The 26,813-nt window shown below is 36.1% G+C and overlaps 1 protein-coding gene across 3 annotated transcripts in view; it reads left to right on the top strand.

The window, feature by feature from the left end:
- Nucleotides 1-26,813, top strand: part of CRACR2A (calcium release activated channel regulator 2A) — a 301,039-nt gene that overhangs the window by 209,062 nt on the left and 65,164 nt on the right. For all 3 annotated transcript variants that reach the window (XM_031939179.1, XM_031939181.1, XM_012550790.3), the window contains 4 exons: nucleotides 2,977-3,164; nucleotides 9,246-9,317; nucleotides 16,868-16,913; nucleotides 24,057-24,151. In XM_031939179.1, coding sequence (XP_031795039.1) covers nucleotides 2,977-3,164; nucleotides 9,246-9,317; nucleotides 16,868-16,913; nucleotides 24,057-24,151 — 401 coding nt within the window. The remainder of the gene's footprint in view (nucleotides 1-2,976; nucleotides 3,165-9,245; nucleotides 9,318-16,867; nucleotides 16,914-24,056; nucleotides 24,152-26,813) is intronic.

Genomic DNA, 26,813 nt, shown 5'->3' on the forward strand with positions numbered 1-26,813 from the left:
GTAAGAAGCTATTTTTAGCCGGAGCATCCAATCCCCTTTGAAAGCCTTGCCAGTGCAGGAGCAGGCTGGTGTTTGGAGCTCTCAGGGAGAGGTCTGTGCAGCTGGCGGCAGGTCTTAGGCAGAATGGATTCAGTTCATAAAATTTAAAGACAGGAGACTATTTAGGTTCTTTGTTTCTCTAGCACTTAGCACAATGCTGTATGTGTGTGTGTGTGTGTGTGTGTTTATGTGTTTATATGATAAGCACTTAATAAACTTTTTGATGGATTTACTCAAACACCACAGGATTGCTGAGGATCAGTCAGGATCAATAGGAGTCTTGGGAAAAGACTTTCAGGAAGCAAGTCGGTTCTCAGTCAAGGCAGATTTTATTGCCAACAGCAAGACAGGCTTAGTCCTTAAGGGACTAGCAGCAAGCTAGATAAAAAAAATATTAACCAAAAATATGTACAAAGTCATTTCAGGGAAGAAAGGCAGGAACAATCAGGGAGAATTGGAATTGGCTTCCTGGAGGAGATGACCCCTTGAGAAGAATCTTATTTTATTTTTAAAATTTATTTTATTTTTAATTTATGGAATAAAACAAAAATTTCTATAACATAGTATAATAAAAAAGATGATTGCAATAAAACCCCAAATCTATCATGTGCAAATTGTTATTCCTTTTAAATATACAACAAAGTTATTGTATGAATTTCTTTTTTTCCTTCTTCCCTCTCCTCTGGCCTAGAGATGGCCATCCTTACACACAAAGAAGTATATATGTTTATCAGTTCTTTCTCTAGATGCAGATAGCTTCTTTTTTATTATGTCCTTTGTAATTAATTTGAACTTTGAAGGAAAAAAGGAGGAAAAAGAAATTTATACAACTATTTATTTACTATTTATGTAATTTACATAAAAACTAATATATTTTACATGTTATATATCAATTATATATAATTTACATAATAACTATTATATATTTAAAAAGAAAACCTAAAAGAGCCGCAGTTTCGTGTGCAATCATCTTTTTTATTATAGTATGTTATAAAAATGTCTATTTTATTTCATAAATTAAAAATTATATAGATAGATAAGTATGTGGACAGAGCTAAGAAAGGAGGCTGGGGGCAGATTATGAAGGGTTTTACAAGCCAAAGTGAACAGTCTGCACTTTCTCCTAGAGGCAAAAGAGAGTCACTGATTCTTCTTGAGCAATGGAGTGACATTGTGAGAACCATATTTTGGGAACATCAGTTGCCAGCTGGTTGGAGGATGGATTGGAGTGGGAAGAGACTGAAGGCTGGGGAACCAATCAGAAAGTGGTTGCAGCCATCCAGGTGGTAAATGATGAAGTCCCGAACCAGGTTATGTTGTGAGAAGAGAGATTTTGTCTTGAGCAGAAACATGACTTAGCAACTGTTTGGAAATGAGGATTGAAGAAGGAGAAGTGAAGCGTTAATAAATGCTTCTGGAAAGGGCAGCTTGCTCTTTGCAGTGGTCTGGGACAATCTCCTTTTCCTCTCCTCTGTATCCCTATTATACATGAAGTTTTTGCCAATTAGATTTATCTATCAAATGAAAGATGGCAATGCTATTTAATTACTAAATGCTTGCCTAATTACCCAAGAGCCCCTGAGGAATCTTCCAGAAATCCTTGTTATTCTCATCCTTCTCTCTCTTCCACCAGCTGCATTAATGAGGCCAGTTTTTTTTCCAATATATATTTTAATGGTATTCTTTGTATAGTGAAAAGTTTGAAAATATTCAGAGATAGTCCACTGGTCCAGAGAAGTTGACCTTATTTCTCTGACACCATAGAAATTCTGTGGTACCTTTTTCCTTTCCCTTACCCTGTAAGGGAGATAGAAAAGATGGTGTTCGAGTATTTTTACACTGCATTTCTATATTAGGAAATGAGATGATTTGAATGAATGAATGAATGAATGAAGCATTAATGAAATGCTTACTAGCTGTAAAGCACTGTGCTGAGTTTCTATTTAAGGTACAAATAGAAAAATCAGTCCTGCCCTCAAGGAACTTTCATAAGCCAGATGGAAGATTTCATCCAAAGGTCACATAGGTCTGGTACTTAAACCCAAAATAGCAGGGTTTAGTGAAAAGGGCACTATTTTTAGAATGTTTGGGTTTAAGTCCCACATCTAGCCCTCTCTAGATAAGGGATTCCAGGAAAATAACTTTACTTTTTTCATCCTCAGTTTTAGTTGTTAAACGATGGTAGTAATACTAGCTCAACATCATAAAGTTGTTGTTGGGAAAACTTCAAGTATCATCTAAATATGAGTTATTACTATTGTTATTATCCAAGTTCAATATTTTTTCCTCTGTAACACACTATGTAGTTTATGGATAGAGGAAAAGGATCAAACCATTTAGAGCTAGAGACTAATCTAACACTCTCATTTATCCATCTCTCTCTCTCTCTCTCTCTCTCTCTCTCTCTCTCTCTCTCTCTCTCTCTCTCTCTCTCTCTCTCTCTCTCTCTCTTATTTTTTTTGCTTAGGCAATTGGGGTTGAGTTGCCCAGGGTCACACAGCTAGGAAGTGTTAACCAACTCCTCATTTAACAAGGAAAATGAGCCAGAGAGGTAATGGTGTCTTGCCCCAGATCACTTAGGTAGGATTGCAGACAGCTGGAAAGGACCTTCTAGTCTAACTCTCATTTCACGGATGTGGAAACAGATCCAGGGAGCTAATAGGATTTAATACGAATATCCTTTCATGATTGAAGGTTAGAAAATTACCTTTTCTGGAGATTGAATAGATCTTCTGATTTACTCAAGTCTTTCCTAGTCACAAGGGAATAGATGAAAGGATCTGTTTCCTACATGAAGGTATGGTTTAAAATAGGGAACAGAATAATCTGAGCAAACAACAAGAAGAGAGAAGGCTTGAGAATGTCCTTCTGTTTTAGGGAGCCGAGAGATCTGGCTGACTCATTTTTTTCCTCCTGACTTTTGTTACCACTTTCTAGCTGGAAGGTCAGTTCATGGACCTCAACAATGACAAGCATGAAACCAAAGCAGAGAACACTAAACTTAAACTCACTAACCAGGAACTGGCCAAGGAATTGGAGAGGACCTCGAGGGAACTCCAGTACTCCCAACTGCAGCTTGAGAGCCTGCAGCAAGAGGCCTGCAAGTTGCAGGAGGAGAAGGAAAGGTGAGTGGCCAAAGTGGTCTCAGATTGCGTCTCACATACCATGTCCACCTTTCACCTATACTTGTGTCTTGTAGAATGTAGGCCCTTCTTTCTGTTTTCTGAGATAATAAACCAACTAATCAAAGAATTCATCCAGGGTTAATGCCTATGTATGAATTAATGTTTTACCTTCTTGAAGACATAACTCCTTAGCTAGGGTCTGCAAAAGGACCCAATCACATTGTTAAATTCAAAGGGAGATCTGATTGGTTTTTTATTTTATTTTATTTTGGGGGGGAGGATTTAAAGCTCAGTAATCAGCAAATGCTACCAATAAGGACTTGATTTCTTGTTCTGTTGATTATCTAGACTTAAGAAAATGTTAGAAAAAATGTTAACAATGCAGTTAAACTTAAAAGTATAGTAATTACTTCCACATCACTTGGGCTAGGGTTGTAGCACCACTGCATCTAGAAAATCTGCATTAAAAAAACTTTAGCCCTCCCTTTGTACTGGAGAAATCTGAATTTTTTCTTTTTCTTTTGTGGGGTTTTTACAGTGCCTTCTTGTTAAATTTGGATTGATATTATATTAAACTATGCATGTATTAGATGCATTTCTGAGTTTCTAAACTCTTTCAATATCATCTGCTGATTTTTGCATATTGTCTATAGTTCTGCAAAACTCCCAAAAAATTCCCATTTAATTTCTTATATCAATACATGATATATTTTTTATCACGATGGAGAAAGTTGCAATATGGAAGGGATGACTTCTTGGTAGAAAAAAAACTGAATGAGAATCAGAAGACAGGAGAAAATTCTACCCCCAGCTTTGCTGTGGGGGTTCCGAATTCCTCTGAAATCTTAGATTAGGAAAGCAGGTCATTGCCTTTAAATGAGAAAGGCAGAGTTCTGACTCTACTACTAACTAGTTGTGTGACCTTGGACAAATTAGGTTACCTCCTCCAGCCTCAGTATCTCCATCTATAAAATACAAGGCTGTAAAATATTCCTTCCAGCTCTTTCTGTGGTTTTAAATCTATTACCTATCCCACTCCCTCTTATTCACCTGAAGTTTAAATTTCAGTCTCTGACTATCTGGGTGGCATCTGAAGTTTTTTTAGCAGAGAAATAGAAGAGTTACACCTGTGCACTGGTGCACAGACCATGGCACAGAGAAGAAAAGACTGAAGATACAGAGATAAGTTAGACCACTATTATAATGGTTCAGGCAAGACATAAAGCAGTAATGTGGCTGGAAGGGAGGAGGCAAGTAGGATATACATATTTTATTTTTTTTTTGTAAACTCCTCAGGAAGTTTACAGGTCAAACACTAGCTCTCTCAGTTTTTATCTCGGTGCTTAATTCATGTAGTCACAGCTATGGTTTTCCCAGTAGCAATGTATGGCTGTGAGAGATGGACTATAAGGAAAGCGTTCGAATTTTGGTGCTGAGAAGACTTTCAATACTTAAGTAAATTAATTCAGGCTATTCACTGAAAGGTCAAATACTGAAGCTGAAGCTCCAATACTTTGGCCACTCATTGAACTCATTGGAAAAGATCCTGATGTTGGGAAAGATTGAAGGCAAAAGAAAAAGGGGATGGCAGAGGATGAGAGGAATGGATGATGTCATAGAAGCAATGAACATAGAAGCAATTTTTTTGCCTCAGTTTCCTCACCTGAAAATGAGGATTAAAATAGCATATACCCAGGATTATTGTGAGGACCCATTGAGATAATATTTTCTAAGTTCCTGGAAATGTTAGTTATTATCATTATTGATACAAATAAACAAGGAAGGAAACTATGGGCAGACTTTGAGAAAGAGAGTGCAGGAAAGAAGGGCCTGGCGTGCTATAATCCATGGGCTCAGGAACAGTTGGGTACAACTGAATGACAGAACAATTAATGCATAGTAGTTTAATATTTGTTGAACTGAAATGAATGGGGAGGAAGTATAATTTAGTAGAAAGAGTATTATTTCTAGGAGATAGGAAGACCTGAGTGTGGATCTAGGCCCTGCTTTTTTGGGAAAACAGTCACTTTCCTAGCCCTTAGTTTCCTCATCTGTAGAATGAGTACAGTGGACTAGATAAACTCTTCCCAGTTCTAACATTTCATGTAAGAGATCTAAATAGAAGTTAATATTCCAGTGAGGCCATGGTGGCATTAATAATCATTCACCTAAGATCAGGAAAGAATAAAAACTGAAAAGATAACTCCCATATCTACAATTAGACTCCCTTAGAAAAAGCCATAGATATATGCTTGTAATAAAAGCAAAAAAAAAAAGCTCAAAAAAGAAAAATCATGATGGTGAGGGTGAGGGAAAGAATGAGGTAACCTTTTCCCTGGTTGTTCCCAGGAAGACTTGGAGCATTGTGATGCTAACTGAAAAATCAAAGCAAGAGAAATCCAGGAGTGGACCCTTTTTTAAAAGTTCCCTTGAATCATCTCTTCTTCCTATTCAATGGTTGACAAGGGGATCATCTTAAATTGACAAATCCCTCTGCACTGACTCATGCATGTGGTTGGCCACTCCTGGTGACAAGGAGCACTTGCAACACAAAGACAAAAATGCTCCAGATCTTGCCCTCGGAAAACTTCAAGCTAACCCATACAAATGATATATAAACCCAGTAAAAAAGAACTTAATTAAGACAGACATAATCATGATTTCAGATTTGGAGGTGACTTCAGGGGCCATCTAATACAACCCAAAAGGACCTTTTTTTTTTTTTAACAAGATACCTCAACAAGCACTCATTTGATTATTTACATCATTTTAGGGGTGGCTAGGTAATCAAGGGGATAGAACTCCAGGCCTGAAATCAGGAAGAACAGAGTTCAAATCCAGCCTCAGATTTACTGGCTGGGTGATCTTGAGCAAGTCATTTGGCCTTAATTTACCTCAGTTTCCTCACTTGAAAATGGGGATTAAAATAGCACCTATTTCTAGGATTATTGTGAGAACGAATTGAGATGATATTTTGTAAGTTCCTGGTAACATTAGTTATTATCATTATTGAAACAAATAAACAAAAAAAGGAAACTACATAAAACCTCTCTTTATTTTTAGTCACTAAATATCTTAGAGGCATTCCAAGACCCTGGAAAACCATCAAGAGATCCCTATGACTTTAGGGGTGACAAGAAGACCTAAGTCCATGGCCTGCAATCCCAATATTGATTGAGGTACTCATCAAATTGATAAGGGTTTTTCCTGTCCATCCCTTATACATTCAGAGTAAGAAATTTGTCAGGAAGATAATGACTGATTAATGTCATACAGCAGACCTGGGACAATGTCCAGTGTGATTTCTACTAATTTATAGTACATGATAATTCTAAAGATGATAATTTATAAAGGTAGGAGTTGGAATCAGAGGATGAGAAATATTTTTCTACCTCTTTCTCTTCCTCTCTCTTTCTAGCCTTTCTCTTCTCTTGATATAGATCTTGACATTTGTATTTAACTAATAGCTCATAAATAGATGTACTCTTCCTTTTTGGTTATTTATTTAAGTGCCCCAGAAGACATTTTCAGTATCACAGTTTTTATCAGTGAAAGTCAATTTCTCTCTTTTTTTATATCTTCAACTGTTGGCTCCTTGCCTACCTAGCTATGGAGCTGAGGAAACAGGCAGGTGCACAGACAGACTCTTTGGGGAAACCCAGGTTTAAGGTTTCTGCTGAGCTTTTTGTTTTTTAAATTCCCTGTCTAGTAAAATATTGTCCTTAAGGCAGAACTTCAAGACAGAGAAGGAATTCAGGAGATGGCAAAGGAGGCTTGGGGAAGAAGTCAGAAGGGAAGGAGGATGTATAAAAGTTAATAAGGCTGGAGCAGCTTGCCTAAGTGTAGTACAGAATCCTCAAGACAATCAGGTACTTGGGATCCAGTTTGGAAAATGGAAAATAAATTGTTTTCCTCTCAAGTTCAAATTAAATATAATAGGTAATGAAACTTTTGGAATTTCCAGCTCTGTAGGATACAGGAAAAGTTTGTTATACAATTAGGATTGTCTGAGATAAGCTAGAATTTGTATTTGATAGCTGCTGTTACACATCAACTATATAATTATTGCATAATTATAGAGAAGAATTCTAGCAGGATTATGAGAGGTGCGGAGGGAAAGAGAGACTCACTTCATGTAGACCTCCAAAGGAATCAAGTTATAATCAGCTTGGTAGAGAAACTCTAGTCCCATGGCTACTTTCACAAATCTCTCCCCTTTCTTTCACTTTCTCCTTCTACTATCACATCCTTCCTTACTAGCATCCTATTAGTGGCTTAACTGCAGAGAGGGTGAAGGGATGTCTTCTGTATCATCAACACTATATAGGTGAGAATTGTTGCATTTTGTATATATGTTAATGAATGAATGAAAAAAAATGTATTAACGACTCACAATGTACAAAGCACTGGGATTACAAATAATAAACCTTGCTCTCAAGGAGCTCACATTTAAATGGGAGCAGACAATACATATAGAAGGTGAGTTAAAAAGTTCCATGATCCCAAAGTATAGAAGTCAAGTACAGGATAACACATTCTCCTTATTTTCATTTGCACTGATAAAATTATATCACTTTCTGGTTTTGCACAATTAACAGTAGCAAGCAATTTAGTGGTAAGAACTTTCTTTTCTGCATTTTCAGTAGATTCAGTAGCTCTGGCTGTAGTTTTCACAGAAGCAATTGCCAGAACACATTATATCTCCTAGACAAATACAGGAACTATATGAATACAATTATAAAAACTCTTTATGATAATTACAGCTGACCCAAATAATTGAGAAAATATTAATTATTCATAGACAGGCCAAGTCAAAAATATAAAAACTATAATACTACCTGAATTGATTTACTTATTCATTAACATATCAAACTGTCAAAAGATTATTTTGTAGACCTAGAAAAAAAATAACAAAATTCCTACATTAGGACAAAAGTAGGAAGGAAAGCAGCCAATCAATATCAGATCTCAAAATATACTACAAAACAGTCATCATTAAATGGTTTATTGCTAGTTAAAAAATACAGGTTGATTAGTGGAGCAGATTAGGAACATAATATTCAGAAGCAAGTGAACACAGTAACCTAATGTTTTTTTTTTTAAACTAAAATTCCAGGGACTAGGATAAAGACTCACCATTGAACAAAAAGTGTTGAAATAAATAGGAAGCAGAGAGTGTTAAAAATGAGATCTAGATCAATCTCTTACATCATATAACAAGATAAGTTCCAAATGATCCATGACTTAGACATAAAAGATCATATCACAAGCAGATTAGAAGAATAAGGGAGAAAATGTGGATTGGATCTATGACTAAAGAGAGTTCATCATCAAAGTATAGAGAGGATTACAAAAGATAAAACAGATAATTTGATTACATAAAATTTAAAAGTTTTTGATAAAAAAAACAGTTGCAGCTAAGATAAGAAAGGGAAAGTAGTTAATTAGGGAAAATTTTTTGTGACAAAAATGTTTAATGAAAGAGAAAAATAAAACATACTTTCCACCTGCACAATGATAAAAAGAAGAACTTTCTCCATTCTAACCTGGGACTAAGCTCAACAAGCATTAAGTATTTTTTTATATTCCAGATACAATGTCAGCTGCTAGAAATACAAAGGCAATTATTGGAAGATGACTTAGTAAAGAACTACATAGTTACTTACCCTCTGAAAGAGTTTAAGGAAGGAAGGGAGGAAGAAAGGAAAGAAAAGAGGAAGGGAAGGAGGGAAGAAAGGAAGAATGAGAAGAAAGAAGAGGAAAAAAGAAGCAGGAGGAGGAGAAGGAGAAAAATGAGGAAGAAGGAAGAGAGGAAGGAAGAAGAGAAGTCCCTAAGAAGATTGAGCAACCCCATTCAGACTAGAACAGACTTTACTTTAGAATTTAGAAACAAAGATATATTTAACAATCCCCTAAATGAATTTAAAGCATCTCTTTCTCTGGCTCAAATCCCATCTATCATCTGTCATGGTACATTATCCATTGTGTTCTCATTTTTTTATTCCTTTGGGAAGAGCTCATATATAAGTGACTTCTTCATTTCGGCTAATCTAACTCACAAACTGATTTCCTGTTTTCCAGGGAAGTCTACCGGGTAACAGAAAGTTTGCAGAGAGAAAAGACAGGACTTTTGAAACAACTGGATTTCTTAAGGTAAGTCTATAGCTGGTGATTATAAGGCTGCTTTCTAGACAATTTAGTTTGAAAATAGCATTCCAAAGTTATCTACTCCCCTAGAATCATAGAGCCATGGTATGGGGATTTTTACTCTTATTTTATTTTTATCAATTATATGTAAAATGCTGAGCAAAACAAGAAGAATCAGGAAAACATTGTACACAATAACAGCAAGGATGTGCAGGGATCACCTATGAAAGACATGGTTCTTCTCAGTGATCCAAAGAAATTCCAATAGACTTTGGACAGAAAATACCATCTGCATCCAAAAAAAAAAAAAGGAACCTAAGGAGACTGAACATAAATCAGCACATAATACATTCACTTCTTTTTCTGTTTTTTCATCTCTTCCATGGTTTTCTCCCTTTGCTCTGATTTTTCTCTCCCAGCATGATTCATAAAACAATGCATGTTAAAAATTTTTAAAAATTATATGTAAAAAATTAATATTTGTTTTTTAAAACTCTGAGTCCCAAATTCTCTCTCTCCCTCCCTCTCCTCCCCACTCTTTAAGAAGGCAAGAAATTTAATATAGATTATTCATATGTGGTCATGCAAAACACATTTCCACATTAACCACATTGCAAAGGAAAACACAGATTAAAAAACAAGAAAAATAAAGAAAGTGGAAAATAGTATGCTTTGATCTGCATTCAGATTCCATCAGTCCTTTCTCTGGAAATGGATAACTTTTTTTGATATAAGTCCTTCATAATTATCTAAGATTATTATATTGTTGAGAATAAGTCATTCACAGTTGATCATCTTATAGTATTGCCATTACTATGTACAATGTTTTCCTGGTTCTGCTCACTTCATTTTGCATTAATTCATATAAGTCTTCTCAGGTTTTTCTGGAATTATCCCCCCTTACTATTTCTTTTAGCATAGTAATATTCCATCACAATATCACAACTTTTTAAATCATTTCCTATCTGATGGGTAAAAATCATAATATATTAAAGATCAATATTTTCCAGCTGATATTGTGTGTGAGTATATGCAGAATGTGGGAAAGTGGTACTCACTCATCTGCTCCATGTTCTGTGCACACACAGAATTTCCCTTCAAAATTCACCCTCTGACATTGGAGTTTATGTTGCCAATAATTTATCTCTTTTAAATCTTTTTTCCCCTCTCTCAGTCTCTACTTATTACCCTATTGAGATTAATATTTTTTCACTTATCTTTTTTAGTGTGTATTTTTGAGTATATCCAACTCTCATTTCTCTACTTCAGACATGTTTCATGTGATGCCCATTTTCCCTACACCTTTATTAATGTTTGTATAATCTACTTTGTATACCATGATTATGTGATATAGGAAGTTCCTTTTCCTTCTTTCTCTGTTGCCTCATATATATTCACTTTTATCTCTTTTTTTTCTTTAGACCATCAGAACAGAACAAAACTATTCTGGGCCCTCTGTTTGTCTTATTTAATTCCTCTATAACATTTGATAACATTAAAATTCTAAGGGAACATTTGTTTCTTTTCATATTAGAAGGGGAAAAAAACCTCATCATCATGTAGCCCCTCAAAGTTTCTAAGCTAATCTGATTTTTTTGTCAGAAATGTCGGAAAGTCTCTTATTCTATTAAAAATCTTTTTTCCCCTGTGAGATTATACTCAGTTTTGCAGAGTTAATTATTTGCCACTATAAATTTTGTATTTTACCCTGTGCAATGTTATGTTCCAAGATCAGAGATCCCAGATTTCTCCTTTATACTGGTAGCTACCAATCTTATGAGATTCTGGTTATGATGCTTTGAAATCTGAACTTTCTTTCTAGCTGCTTACAGTAATATTTCTTTTTCACTTGGAGGCTCTGGATTTTGGCTGTAATATTGCTAGAAGTTTTCATTTTTGAGTTTTCTTAGTCTTTCTATGTTCACTTTATCCTCTGGTTCTAACATATCTAGACAGTTTTCATTTATGATTTCTTAAAATAATATATCAGATGCTTTTTGGTTTTAGAACAAGAATTATATTACTTCTCCTTGATCTGCTTGCTAGGTCAGTTTTCTTTTAATAGGTAGTTCTTAATATTGTCCTCTATTTTTTCCCAGTCTTGATTTTCTAACATTTTTCACTTTCTCATGATATCAGTGATTTCTGTTTAGTCCGTCTAATAATCAAGGATTCTAATTTTCTTATTAAGTCTTACCAGCTTCTGTTCCAAACTATATTAGTACTCTTTACAAGGCCTTCCTTCCATTTGGAATTCTTATTTTATTTCTCCCCATGATCCTTTCATAACCCTTGTTATCCTCTTGTCTGAGGCTCTTCATATAAGTATTATGATGCCATTTTCTTTCAGATTTTCTTACAGGCTTACTTTGACTCATAATATCTCTTCATAGTATTTATTGTCTTCTGTTTACTCCTATCTCCAGCCTCAGCTCTTGATATCAGATTTAGTACCTGGCCCCATTTTCTCCCACACTCATGCAAAGGATCAAGCTGCATTTGGTTGGGACCTTGCTTCCCTGGCTTTTTGCTGCTGGCAAAAAGCATTCCTTACTATGTCTATACCTAGAGTCCTGGAAAGCTTCAGTGTCCCCAGATTCAGAGCTCTATGGTTGACTTTTCCTGATCAGGACAGTGGGAGATTTTTTTTTTTTTTTTTTACAAAACCCTGGGACTTTTTTTCATTTATGTATTGCCTCCTATGCGTGATCTGGGACTTCTCCAGATCTGAGTCCTGTTGGGTTCTACTCCCCTTCCCCTGGGGTTTCCAAGTCAGAGCACTTTTGCTTCTGTGTCCCATGAGACTTTCTTGGTCAGGGTTTTGTGGATATTGACCACCAGGGATTTTCTGATAAGGGTAGTGCTCCCATGCTGGGGAGGTGGGCTTCAGATCTGTTCACTTGTGCTCATGCTGGTTTCTTTATCAGGACCCATCTTCGAGCATTTTTGTAGCTTCTGGTTATATTGTTATTCTGTACTAGACTGAATGAGTATTTCTGGATTTTCTCTATTTTTTTGTTTTTATTTTTTTAAAAAAAATTTGGCCCTTGTTCCATCTGGTGTTCCTTTTAGATCATTGCTGTATTAAAAGTGAGAGAGTTAGGCTCCTCTGTACCTTTCATTAGGATATCATGTTTTGAATTCATCTTTATGAGTTAGCTATGGAATCTTTTACTGGAAAGCATAATTGAGCCACTGCATCTAGTGTCTGAAACATTGTGAATTTTAAGCATGTGTTAAATATAATACATTTCAGATTTGTACCACTCAATATTTGATTCAAACTAGTCTCAACAAGAAGTGAATATGGAAATGAAATGGCCAGGTTTTTGGCAAAATTGGGGAGGAAAACATCAATAACAACTTATTACTTGGGAAAACTTCTGATAAAAAAACAGAACAAGATGTACAATGACTTCACTTTTGAGCTGTGTGTTTTTTTCCTTTGTATTTAATAGAAATAAGAGGGCAGATTCAGACAATAAAAAGGAAGAAATAAAAAGTCCTTGAAAATTACTTAAGACTTTAATAAGCAGAACATTCATGCAGAAGTACATCACTGGAGCTTTTGCAGAGTTACTATATAGTTACTAAGCTAACCTGGCTGATAAATTAAAATCAGGAAACTGAACCATGGAGCACAGATCTGGAAGGCAGACATGAGATGAGCCATTATTGAGAGAAAGTAAAGAGATCTAAAGATGGCAAAACAGAGAAGAAATTCGAGGCCTTAGAGGAAAGTTAGGTTGCAACTATACAAAGAAGGATGCAAATACTTTCCTAATAAAGAAGGGATAAGGATATAGGATTGCTTGCTGTCTTGGGGAGGACTGGAGGAGGGAGGGAGAAAATTTCAGAACACAAGGTTTTGCAAAGGCAAATGTGGAAAATTATCTTTGTGTGTATTTGGAAAAATAAAATACTATTGAAAAAAGAAGGGTTAATTTCCCACTGTAGCTTCCCTCTCATTCTGCCTTGCCTTCCTTGGCAGCAAGACTTTGACTAACAGGGAATGACAGAGGAAACAGATGAATAGAACCAAGGGATTAAAAGGATATAGGGAATATCGTTTGTCACTGCACATTAGAATGGAAAGCCAGAAGAATCAAAGAGAAAAGAAGCAAAATGAGAAGTTTCTCTGAGTTGGTCTTGCCCTTGGCTCAAAACTTCATTGCACAAGCCATGAGTTAGTCAGACTGAAAAGCTATTAAGTCATACCATGAGTCAAATAGTGAACAAAAAGGCATTAAATGTAAGAGCTTCAGTCTACACCTGACCCAAGCACATGCCCTCTATTACAAAGAGGAAATTTTGAGTGCAGGTTCCTAAGTCTTCACATAATGATGTATCCTACACTTGGTCTCAGTCAAACCTCATCTAGGAGAGGTAATATATACATATTGCTTATTGCTTTTATTTTCATATGACAATATTAAAAATACAGTAACTGAGAATTCTTGTCTATTCCTGGGGCAATACATGCTTTTGAAGAAATGATCCACTGAAACTCTTAACTGCACAGATAGAATATGTTTCCCTCACTGATTATATTTAGACACCTGAGTCCTACCACAGATTTCAAGTCTAGTATGGACAACAGCAGCTCTCAATAGCAAAACTTTTTAAATAAAATAATGGAGAAGAAAAGGAAAACAAAGCATAGAGGCTGAGGGCATTAACTGGTCTGTAGAGCTACTCATTAAATTAGTGGATGTGTTCAAATGCAACCTTCTGAGGTTAGCAAGTTTTATGAAAACTTTCAGAGTATTTAAAGGTAAATTATTAATAGACAAAGGATTATCAAACATTGCAAAAACAAGTTTTATAAATCTTTTTTTGTTTTATCTAGAGATGGCGAGGTTTTTCTTAATTTTTGTTTCAAGTTAGCAATCTCTAGTCTAATCATAGATCTTTATGGTAATGTCAGACTCTAGAAATACAACAGAATAAGATAGGACTATAGCCCTCCAGACTACATCAGCTGCATACTAATTAATTATCCAGCAACCTTCTTATCTTCTCCCGCCAGAACTTTGAACTCTGACCCTGGGACCACCCTGGTTTCAATTGATTTTTACCTTCTCTTTTCTGAAACCTTTCTGTTCCATCCCTCTATTTTCTAGCTCCTCTTTCAGGAACTGAAATGGTGAGCTCCAATCTTATTTGTTTGGCTGTAGATTTGATGACTTCTTGACCCAGAATCTATTGCTTCAGAAGAAGTACAACCTATTTTTCCATGTTTCAACAAACTGAGAAAGATAATGATGGCTCAGCACTTTATATCCATTAAGAGTCTAGGAACTAAGTTTTTGAGAACTAGGCCATTACTAGGACCTTAAATACCAGGTGTGGTTGAGAGCCAAGTGCATACTCTAAATGTGGAAAATTCTTCTGGGTTTCTGACATCTCCTGCCTTAATGGTTTGAGGCATTGGTCAGGCTTGGGGATACAAAGCGCAAGCACATGATCAAGTCCCCCTGTTACTTCTGTCCTGTTCTCTTAGGTGTTTGGAGAGAGATCAGGCTGACACAATCCTTCTTCATTGCAAACCTTGGAGGGTAAGGATCCTACTCAGTGCCCCATGGGTAACAAATTTCTATCTCTTTCCCATTTTCACCTATAATTCAGTCACCAAGTGATGAGGCAAAAAAAAAGAAAAAGAAAGGAAAAAATGACAACAAAAAACAATAATCTTCTCTTATTTTTACTTCTCATCTTCTCATCTCCAATCACTTGTATTCTGTTCAATCCTTTACAGACTGACAGAAGACAGCTCTGAAAAGACTGAGAACAGACAGGATAAGGGTATACATCATTCTTCTTCCATTGTCCCCTCTGGAACCCTTTTTCTTTCTTTAAAAATGTTTCCCTAGACCTTTTTCTCTTATATGATTTCCATCTTTTAATACTCAGAAACCTGGCTTCTCCTGAAAAATACTGTATCCCTGGTCAATCTCTTAGGTACAAGACATTGTTCCTCTCATACTTCTAATAATATGGGTCAGGAAGAGAATTATGCACTCCTTAGCTCTCCACTCAGATGCTCTCAGCATGCTTCTGCATCATTTCGAACTTGATTCTCATTTGTGTCTCGTTCTTTCTAGATCATCCAAGGCATATCCTTGTTGCATTTGGCTTCTAGTTCTCACTATTCATTTCAAAAGGAGTTCAATAACTGGATCACAACCTTCCTTTCTACCCTAAATTCTGCTCTCTGATCATGAAAGAGATCTCCCATATTCATTCAGGTGGGCTCTAAACTATCCCTCCTTATCACAGAACCTTTCTTTTTATCTCTCTGAAAAAACTGAGGTCATGCACTATTCATTGTAGAATACAACTGAGGTCATGCACTATTCTTTACCTTATTCTTTGTAATTCCTTTACATCATCTGTAACCTGTTCTTCTTTGATCTAGTATCTGAAAGAAAATTGACTCCTGGGGCAATTAGGTGGTGCAGTGGATAGAGCACCAGCCCTGAAGTCAGGAGGACCTGAGTTCAAAACTGATCTCAGACACTTACCCACTTCCTAGCTGTGTGACCCTGGGCAAGTCATTTTACCCCAATAGCCTCAGGAAAAAAAAAGATTCCTTTTTCTTGCCAAGACCAACACCTATAATTGTACTCTTGATTCCAAGCCCTTCCATTTCTCTTCCTGGAACTTGTTCTTTCACCTAGTCTCATTCATTTTCATTCTTTCTCCCTTATTCTCACCTTCTCTCTTTTTACCCCTTCCTCTACTCTTCTCTTCCCTTGTCCTTTCTTATTTTTCTCTCTTTCCTTCTTCCCATTCAGTCTTTTCTTACCAATTAATAACTCTCCTCCTGCTACAGACATGCCAAGGTTTCCCCATACTTTAAAATCTTCATTTAATCCTGATGTCCCCTCAAGTCATCATTGTCTTACATCTCTTCTCTACAATTGTAATTTTGTTTCCCTCCTAAAATTACCTTCACTTTTCTCTGTTCTCCATGGACTGTCTCCTTTTTAACTTTATATTTCCCAGCATCTAGTATAAGATTTGTTGAATTGAGCTTCTCCCTCTGGATCATTGCCATCTGGGGAAATCAATGCCTACTAAGAAATCTCAAAAACATGAGTCATTCTGATGATCAAAATGACTTTAAGAAATCAGCTAATCAGAAGTCCTCAGCCTGGAAGAGAAGAAATTTGTCAAGGGAATACAAGGAATATTTTGTAACTTTTGTATTTCTTATGTGTACAAAGTTTTTGTAAATGTTAGAATTCATTTACTTTCACATTGAATATGGGGTAGAGAAAGGTTTACTGAAAACCAAAGGACATGGGAATCAAAAAAGATTGGTAATTGCTAATTTCACTCATCCCTGCTCCCTTTTCCTCACAAGAAGGATCACAAGTTTACCATCCTCTAGCTCACAATCTCCAGCAGATAAAATTCCACACTCTATTGCCTTTTCTGTCTCTCAGGGCCCACCAGGATGGCATTGGAAGTGGTCAGAATAAGTTGATCCTGTGAATGAGTTTCGTACATGACTTGATTTTCCTTGGTTCATTTTCCCTTTTGTCTCACAGGGAAAAGAACAAGCACCTACGGGATGAACGGGACATGTGTTTGCAGGTAATAAATCAAAGCCTCAGGGACTACAAGATATTAAGCCTTCTAGGAACTAAGCTATTACATTTTCTACATGGCCTAAGATAACTCCAAATGCTGGTGAAGAGAATTACGTTAGATATTTTTGACTACAGAGAGAGGTCATTAGGATAAAAAGGCAGAGAAGCTAACCAAGTCTGCCATAATGTGATCCATAATTTTCTGTTAAAAAAAAAAAAACTGGAGATGTTTATCCTGGAAAAGTCTACAAAAGGGAACATGATTATTGTTTTTAAGTATTTGAAGAAAGGTCATGTGGAAGAATAATGGATTAGGTTCATTCTGTGCTATCAGAGGGTGAGATTTGCAGAGACAAATTAAAGATTCATGTAAGTAAAAACTTCTTGAGAAGTAAAACTATCCAAGAATGGTAATGGATGCTTTGGCAGTTAGTGCATTCTCCTTGATTAGAAGTTTTTGGCCCAAAACTGAATAACCATCCACTGGGTATGCTGAAGAGAACATTGCAAGTCAGGCATAGTTTGGGCTAGATAGCTTCGGAGGTCTCTTCTATTTCTGATATATTCTGTGCTTCTATGAGTGTATATCCCCAAATAGTATAAAGTGTTAAGCTGACCCTGAAATCTCCCTTTTTGATCCTAGTTTCTATTCAAGTCTCTTTGAAGATAATGCTACACCATCTGCAAAAGTGCACCTTGGTGAGGGAAGATAGGAAGGGGGCCTGTGGTAGCTTCAGATAGACTTACTTCCTTACAAGTAGGGAAGTTATCCTACCTTGCCTTTGTTATATGACCTGAGACAAATCATCATAAAGAAGAATATTTTCCAACTTACTTCCTACTTTACTGGGAGGTTATAAGTTGAAATACTTAGAAGAAAGCACAGGCTCATATAATTTGGATCTGGGACAGACTTTCAAAATCATCCCACTTTGGGGTTCTTAACCAGTGTTTTTATCATGGACTCTTTTGGGGGAGAGTGAGAGTGAGAGTGAGAGTGAGAGAGAGAGACAGAGAGAGAGGGAGAGGGAGAGGGAGGGAGGGAGGGAAGAAGGGAGGGAAAGAGAGAAAGAGAGAGAAAGGGAAAAGAGACCGAGAGAGAGAAAGGGAGGGGGAGAGAGGGAGGGAGGGAGGGAGGGAGGGAGGGAGAGAGAGAGAGAGAGAGAGAGAGAGAGAGAGAGAGAGAAAGAATATGAGAGAGAGAATGAGAATGAATATGAGAGAGAGAGAGAAAGGGAAAGTAGAGTCTGGTGTACTTTCCTATCACATTGTCCCTAAAGTCAAGGGCACAGGTTTGGGACTTTAATGTCATTTACTAGCCACATGAATTTGGGCTAGTTTTGTAACCCTTCAGAGCCTTACTTTCCACATCTATAAAATGGGAATAATAGTCTACTTCCTGGGTAGTCATAAGGATCAGAAGAGACAACATATGTTAGGATGCTATTTAAATATGAGCTATTATTATAAAGCAGCTCTGCCTTGAGTCTTGTCCAAGGTGGTTTAATTGCAAAGGATCTCATTAGAATTCTGTTTCTTTTGTAAAACAGACCTTCAGCATGCTTGTCCCCCTTCCTGATTCTCATTGCCAAGGGTCCAGCATCAATCTATTTGAGTTCCAGTTGCACAACAAAAGTGCTAATGATTAAAGTAACAGAGACATTGTTTTAAAGCTTTTGACTAAAAATGACTTTGATACCCTGGTCCCTCTTTTTTCCTGATGAACTCTGGATTGCTTAAAAAGAAATAAGGGATTATGCTTTCAAGTGAAGGACATAGGAAAAAAAGTAGCTGTAGAATAATCTTTATGCCGAATAATAATTAAAGATTCATTGGGAAGTAATCATAACTCATATCTTCAGGCACCTGGGAAGCAGCAGCACATCCTCTTCCCCTATTAAACTGTATTTGGGAAACATAAGGTTAGCTGATTAACATGAAATTCTCTCTGTGATGTGATTCCACTTCCTCCCCACCCCCAAGACTTCTGTTGGGGGACATTGGCAAACAGAGCATAAGGTGCCCCTCCCTTTCTACCAACACCATCTTCAAATCCTTTCTTATATAAAGAAGGAAGCAAAATAAAGGTTAAATGATGAGTTGAAATTTCCCCTTTTTTATTATCTATTGAAATTTGGAGATAAGAAGGAAGGAATGCTGACTTTACCAGTAGGATAAACAGGCTGATATTTATATGTATGTGATTTTAGAAGGAAGGTTAACTTGACCAAAAATACCTTTCCAGTCTCACATCTGAAGAAAGCAATTTACATAATGATAAGGCCACAGAATCTAAGGCTCCTCAGAGGTCATGTGATCTCTCAGCACTTCACCAAGAGTAGCCTTTGTAAAATCTTTGACAAGAAAATCATAATCTCTGAGTAAAGTTGCTTCATCTAGGACTATTAACTCCCTCCCCTTTTTATAGATAAGAAAAAGGTCACAGTGACACTGTGGAAAATGAGACTAAAAGAAGAAACACAGAATCTCTGAGATAGAAAGAACTTCAGAGATTATCCAATTCCAACTATCCCCAACCAAAAATCGCTAGGAACATCTCCCACAAATGGTCATTCAGTCTTTTTAAAGATTTCTAGTAAGAAGGAACCCACAGGGCTCTGAAGAACCTTGGACAGCTCTATTTGTTAGGAAGTTGTTTTCTTTGACCAAGTCTAAACATGGCTCTCTGATTCTTCTGTTCATTGCTACTTTCTGTGCTGTAGGGCCAAGAAGAAAGGCTTCCATATGAAAGCTTTTCAGATACTTGATGACAGCTATCATTTCCACCTGGGTTCCCCTCCTCGCCCCCCCCCCCCATTCCAAGTTAAATGTTCCTAATTCATTCATTCAAGAAATTTTTAAGTGTCCACAGTGTTTCAGGAACTGACTAGAGATACAAAGATATAAAGGAAATAATCCTCATCCTTAAGGAATTTTCCAACATACAACTACATAGATAAATATGTGTGTTTGTACTAACACATAAACATATATATATGTGGGTGTTGAGTGTGTATCACAAATAGATACACATAGATTAAATATACAGTGATGGGGAGCTAAATAGCATAGCAAATAGAATGCTAGGCCTGGCATTCTATCAGGAAGACTCATTTTTATAAGTTTAAATTTGGCCTTGGACACTTACTAGTTGTGTGACTCTGGGTAAATCACCTCACCTTGTTTGCCTTAGTTTCCTCATCTGTAAACTGAGTTGGAGAAGGAAATGCCAAACCACTCCAGTGTCTTTGCCAAGAAAACTCCAAATGGAGTCAGCAAAGAGTGGACACAATTGAAATGACAATAATAGCAACAAATTTTGGGGGAAAAGGCACTAGACTAGACAGGACTCTTATGTTGAATTGAGGATTCTGAGTGAAATGAAGAGGAAGAACATTTAGGCTATGAAAGGAATGTTTGAGGATGGCAGAGCCTATGGAAAAGTGCAGAAGAAGGAGATGACTTGTAATATATGGGGAAGGGAAAGGAGTGAGCATTAATTAGGCACCTACTTTGTCTCAGGCACAGATTTTTATAAATATGACCTCATTTGATCTTCACAAATCCTTGCAAGGTGCTATTAGTGTAAAATGTTAGAGGTCTAGTCTAGATTCATATTGCAAAAATATTTAAACATCAAATAGAAGAGGTTATAATTCCATCCTAGAAACATTAGGGAGTTATTGAAGCTTCTTGAGAAGGGGAGAGCTATGACTTGTGCCCGAGGAATATCAACTTGACAGCCATGTGGAAAATGGATTGGGAAGTATGGGGTGAGAGTGGGGACAGGGAGACAATTTAAAAGGTTATTGCAATATTATTTGAGAAGGATAAAGAACTTGAAAGAGGGTTTGAGGGAGACAGAGTGTGTGGCCTGAAATAGAGATGAAGATATAAATGCAACAGATATTAGTAATTGATTGGGTATGGGAAATGCCAGAAGGGAAATGTCAAGGACATGAACAAATCAAGGCAGGATAGTGGTACCCCCAAGAAACTAAGGAAGTTAAAAAAAGGGGGAGGATTTGAGTAGAAAGACAATGAGTTCTGCCTGGAAAATGTTGAGTTGGAGAGGCCTTTGGGATGTCTAGTTGGAAATGGACAGTAAGTAGTTAATGATGAAGATCTGAGATATATATATATGTGTGTGTATATATATATATATATATATATATTATAGGTTTGGGGATCAGAAAAGCTTTCTTAATTCATTTTAGTTCTGTGGTTGAGATCTTTTATCTGATCCCTAGCAGAACATGCTTTCACTTCCCTATATCTCCATCTCCTGTATATGGTGGAGTGGAGGGCAGAATTGAGTTCTGTCCCCTTTTTGCCACAAAATGCTGTGGGTGAGGGCAGGAGCAGGGCGTGCTGGTAGATACTATCACAGCATCATAAGAATTGTTGAAGGGATTGTAGAACACAAAAACATGACTCTTTGTGAAACTTCTCTAGATGTTTCTTGACCATCCCTTTGATAATCTGATATAAATTTTGCCACAAATCAAAGTCAAGTTCAGAAACATATAATTGTGGGCTCTACTCTATTCCTGTCCTTTTCCAGTTCTGTTCATATCTTCCATTTCTTCTTAAATTTTTAAAGGTCCTTGACAGTAGTTCAACAGTTACATACATCAATTCATTCACTATCTTTTAAGGTAATTTGTCTGGGTCTAGTGATCTGAATATCTTGAGGGCTGAAAAAGATTCTTTTACTATCTTCTTATTTATATTGGCTTTCTATTAGCCATTAGCCATTTTTGTGTTGGTCTTTCCAGGATAAAATTTTATTTCCAAAGAGAATATAGAAGCAAATTATAATTAATTCTTGCTCTTTCACAGTTGATAGAGCATAGGCCCTGGAATCAAGGGGACCTGAGTTCACACTTGCTAGCTTTGTGACTCTGGGCACTTAACCCCAATTGCCTCAGAAAAATCAATTGATTCTGGCTTTTAGAGTCCCTGACAATATTCTTTTAAAACTATGCCTTGGTTATATTTTTTCTTGACCTTCCTCTACTGCCTCTCCTATAGATACTTTTTTTTAAAAAATCAAAGTCATGAATAGTTTCTCATTTTCCTAAGAATGTCCTTCTTCAGTTTCCCATCTTTCCTGAGTTGATTTCCCCTATATAATTTTGTTGATAGCATTCTGTCCATCTTTTTTGCTGAATCCCTTTGAAATTTGTTTTCTAAAAATCTAGAGTGCATATCAAGCTACTCTTTTTTTCTTTCTTTTCCTTCTCTATTCCAAATTCTAAGATGGAATGACCATTTCTTTAAGAATCCATCATTTACATCCCCTGTTGTCCAAAAAGGCCTACGCTATGGCATAATTCTTTTCATCACATCAGAAGTCTTCTTTTTCATAGGATTCTTCTGAGCTTTCTACCACTCAAGCCTTTCCCCAGGCCTAGAACTAGGAGGCTGCTGACCTCCTTAGCAATCAATTACTAGAGAAAATCAGAGTTCAGGACAGTTTTCTTGCATCATTTCTTACATTACAATGCCCAGTTTTTTGACTTATGTTTTTTTTTTTCTGAGAGAGCTATGATTTTTAAAATATATCTGTGTACCCTGTCTTCAACATCAATATGTTTTGCTAATAGAGAACTTGTGTACTTTTTAGCATTTTTGCTTTTTATTTCTCTTATTCTATTTTGACCTTATCTTCTGTATACTTGTAATCCCAATTAGTTGTTATTTTTTTGTGTCTTTGAATAAACTTGCCACAATGTATTTGAGATTTTATATTTTGTCAGTATTTCTACTATGCGGGCTACAAAATTTTCTTTCATGATTTTATTCTCTCTTGAATCATTTGGAAACTTCCTTCTGTAGATACATGTACTTTTGAAAAAGTACAGGATTCATTTTCTTTTGTCTTGAAATATTTGCTTAAAGGTATTTTTTTATGCATTTGGATCATGTGGAGGTCATCTTCCCTTCTGCTACAACTATCTTCCTTATTTATTTATCTTATGCTTAAGGTTTTTACGGAGTTTTCTTACTCCTAAGACCGTGACTGAGTTCAATATATTTTTCCTTTTTATACTCTGATTACTTTCTGACTCCTTCTTTGAGACAGAGCCATAAAGATTGGACCTCAAAACTTTCTCAGCTTCTTCTATGTTGAGAAATATTCTTTCATTGAATTCAGTTCTTTTTTCCAGTGATTTCTGGGAGTAAAGAGACTTGCCCTCCACTAGAAAGCAATCTCCTTAGGAGTAGAGTTGAGATCTGCTTCTTTCTCCCACAAAATGATGCCTTAATTTGTGCTGCTCTACCAGAATGTGGGGTCAGTATAGGAAGGGATGCTGCCTGAGCACAGTGGGAATTAGGAATTAGACTTTTTAGCTGCTAATCCATCAGATTATTATTTCATTGGGATTCTTGATGTTCTTAGCCTTTGGAGACAATTGCTATTATTTTATCGCTTCTGCATAATTCTTATTACAAAGAGCTTTCCTTTTCTCTTCTTTCCTGCCTCCTAAATTTCTTACACAGGCTATTCCCTTCTGATGCTTTTTCTTCTTTTTAAATCTTGAGGAATTTTTTTTAAAGAATACTTCATTAGGTATGACAGCATGAAAAGCAAAAAGTATTCTTTGAGTACCTTTACATTGATAAATGTACTTTACAAAATACAAAGTACTTTACTTGACAATGGTAAAATGACAAAAATGGTGACATCGTATAGGCCATGGTAAATTCTCCTTGCTGTCCTTTTTTACTGGAATAAAGAGCTTTAGTGCAGTGTCTATAGTCAACTCTAATGGTGAACTCTTTTGACAAAAATGACTGATGGCTCACCAATCAAGGTTTCCTAAGTCCCAAACCAAAAAAAGAATTCCTTTTAGTTAAGGATTATGCTCTCTCTTACCCTGTTTAAAATACAGATACCTTCTAATTCCCATATTATGAATGAATGTTTGGGATAGGGTGAAAAGGATGAAAAATTTAACTAGAATATGTTAATATATTAAAAGGGGAAAGAAAAATAAAAAAGAAGAATAGAAAAAGGGGCTATTAGAACAAGCACAACCTATTTCATAGCAGGCCTTAGATCCAGGTCTGAAATAAGGGAAATGCTTTCAGGACATAAACTCAAAAACTCTGACCTCAAGATCTTTCTTTGTTTCCACAGAAAGATAAAGCAGCAACCACATCAAAAGCAAGCTGGAAACAAAGATCTGGCTCTATCATAGGAAAATATATGGATGTAAAAGGAATCCCTAGATGGTAAGCACCATATATGAAGAAGGAAAAATACTGGGAAGTTCCATAACTTCAATGCAGCTTCATCTGGAAAATGATGGAGTTGAACTAAAGATCTAGTGTTGTATGATTTAGTCCAGAAATGCATATCTTGATTTAGCTCTGTGAATTTGGTCAACCCTTTCAAATTCTCTGGCATTCATGTACAAAGGAGGGAGTTATACTAAATGACCTTTAAAAGACACCTTCTATCTATAAATCACTGATCCTACTGTCATTCCCAACTTATAAATCTATACGTTGTACATTTCAAAGCCTACTAATATATAAAATCCTTGAGAGCAAGTATTATGTCATTTTTATTTTTGTATTTATTTCCAACACTTGGAACATGTTTTGAACATAGTAGGTGCTTATAATATTTGAATAATTGTATTGAATTAACTTTTCTGGGCCTTGGTTTTATCAGATATAAAATCAAAATATTAATACTTGCCCCACATAAATCACAGAGTTGATGATGAGGATCAAGAAAGATAACATGTAAAGTATTTTTGTAACTGTAAACATAAACTATAATGAAGACATAGTACCTTAAAATATTAAATGTTCCTTTTTTTTGCTGAGGCAAATGGGGCTAAGTGACTTACCCAGGATCACACAGCTAGGACATATTAAGTATCTGAGGTTAGATTTGAATTCAGGTCCTCCTGATTTCAGGGCTAGTGCTCTAGCCACGGAACCTTTGAGCTGCCCCCAAATGTTACATTTTAAATATAAGCTAAGATAACATTGAGATTATCTTTATGATAGGCTGGTCCCCTAGTGTTAATAACAATATAATTATTCTTTTCCTCTGATCATCAATGCTGTTGCCCACTCAGAGTTATGTGACTGTGATATTGAGACTGGAGAGGTGGTTAGCAGAAATAACTGACCTTCTGTCTAATGCAATAAGTAAGTAGGTGTCCAGAATTTGTGCACAGAATTTTTGCTACTTTCTCCTGTTGTAGAAGACTTCCTCAATCCCTGAGCAAATGAAAAAAAAAAGCCATGCTTTTTGACAATCATACTCTGTCATGCTTTGAAGAAGAAAAAAGATGAAGGATGAAGTAATTAAACAGGAAAATTGATGTAATACAATGTGATAAACATTTATCAAATTCCTACTATGTTCTAGGCACTGTGCTAAGCATTAGGGAATCAAAGACAAAGAAAGCTATTCCCTGCACTCAAGGTGCTTATAATCTAATAGGGAAAGAAAAGGCAGAAGGTATCCCAGGGGTGTGATGATGATGGTATAATCAAAACCAAGCAGAATAGCAGGTGGCAAATGAAATAGTTGCTGGAATTTTGAGCCTTCTACAAATAGGGTGAGGTTTATAAGAGTTTTTTCTCTGCCTTTCAGCCCTCCAATGAGAGGCAGAAACAACTGAGTAAGTATATCAATAAAATGTGAGACCCAAAGCTGAAGTAATCTCCATGATAATGAGCTTCTTGGGGATGAGTTTATCTTGGGTATGGGATTTTGAGGGGAGGACATAATGATGATATAGATATTAAAATCAAATAGCTAATGGGAAAAGATATGGAGAATGAAGGGGGGAAAGGGACAGGAAAGGGAAGAGAAAGTAGAAAACAGAGTAGAAATGCTGGGGGGGGGTTGAAGGAAAGAGAGAAAAGAAGATAATAATAATAGCAGTATTTTCTTGATCTGAATATAGTCCTTCTCTCAAGAAAATCTGGTTTTCATAAAAGCTGACTGCAAGCTATATAAGTGTTATTTTTCAGCATATTTTGTAAAAAGAAATTCATAAAAAAAATCTCATCATTTGAAGTACAGTTTGTGGTAGCCTATGTTTAGACCAATGTAGTAATATACCTTTGTTTAATATTTTAGTTTATAATATTGTTATTGTTCATCCTTTGTTCTTGAACAAGATCATGATGTCACAATCGTGATATCTTGACTTGCTCCTGAATTGGATTTTAGTGAGGCAGAACTGTGCAAAGTCATCAGCCTTACTCTCTCCTTCAGCATCAGAACAATAACAGTTTATAATCCATCATTGTCATCATAACCATCATTTATATAGCACATGAGATATGCAAAATGCTTTACAATTATCTCATTTTCTCCTCACAATAGCCCATGGAAATACATGCTATACTTCTCTCCATTTTATAAATGAGGAAACTGAGGCAGGTTAAGGGATTTGAAGATCAAATAAAGTAATCATTGCGAAATGCTTAACACATTATTAAGTGATATGTAAATATGAGCTATTTTTTTTAAATTTTAATTATTGTCCAATGTTCTTTAGGTAATAAGTATCTGATGCAATTTTTAACTCAAATTTTCCTGACTCCAAGAGTACTTCTTTATCCATTGCATAGTATGGTTAATAGACTTGAAAGAACACTGAATTATTATCAAAGGATCAATGTTCAAAGTTTGATTTTGCTTATTTTCTTACCTATATATCCTTGAGAAAATGATTTAAACTCTCGGGCCCTCAATTTTCCCCATCAATAAACTGAAGGAATGGGCTTTTCTGGTAGCTAATAAGTATCAGAGGCCGTATTTGAAGTCAAATTTTTCTGATTCAAAGACTAGTGCTCTATCCACTGCACAATGTGGTTAATAGACTTGAAAGAACACTGAATTAGTATCAAAGGATCAAAG

This window comes from Sarcophilus harrisii, chromosome 5 (assembly GCF_902635505.1).
Source record: "Sarcophilus harrisii chromosome 5, mSarHar1.11, whole genome shotgun sequence".
NCBI classification, from domain to species: Eukaryota; Metazoa; Chordata; class Mammalia; order Dasyuromorphia; family Dasyuridae; genus Sarcophilus; species Sarcophilus harrisii.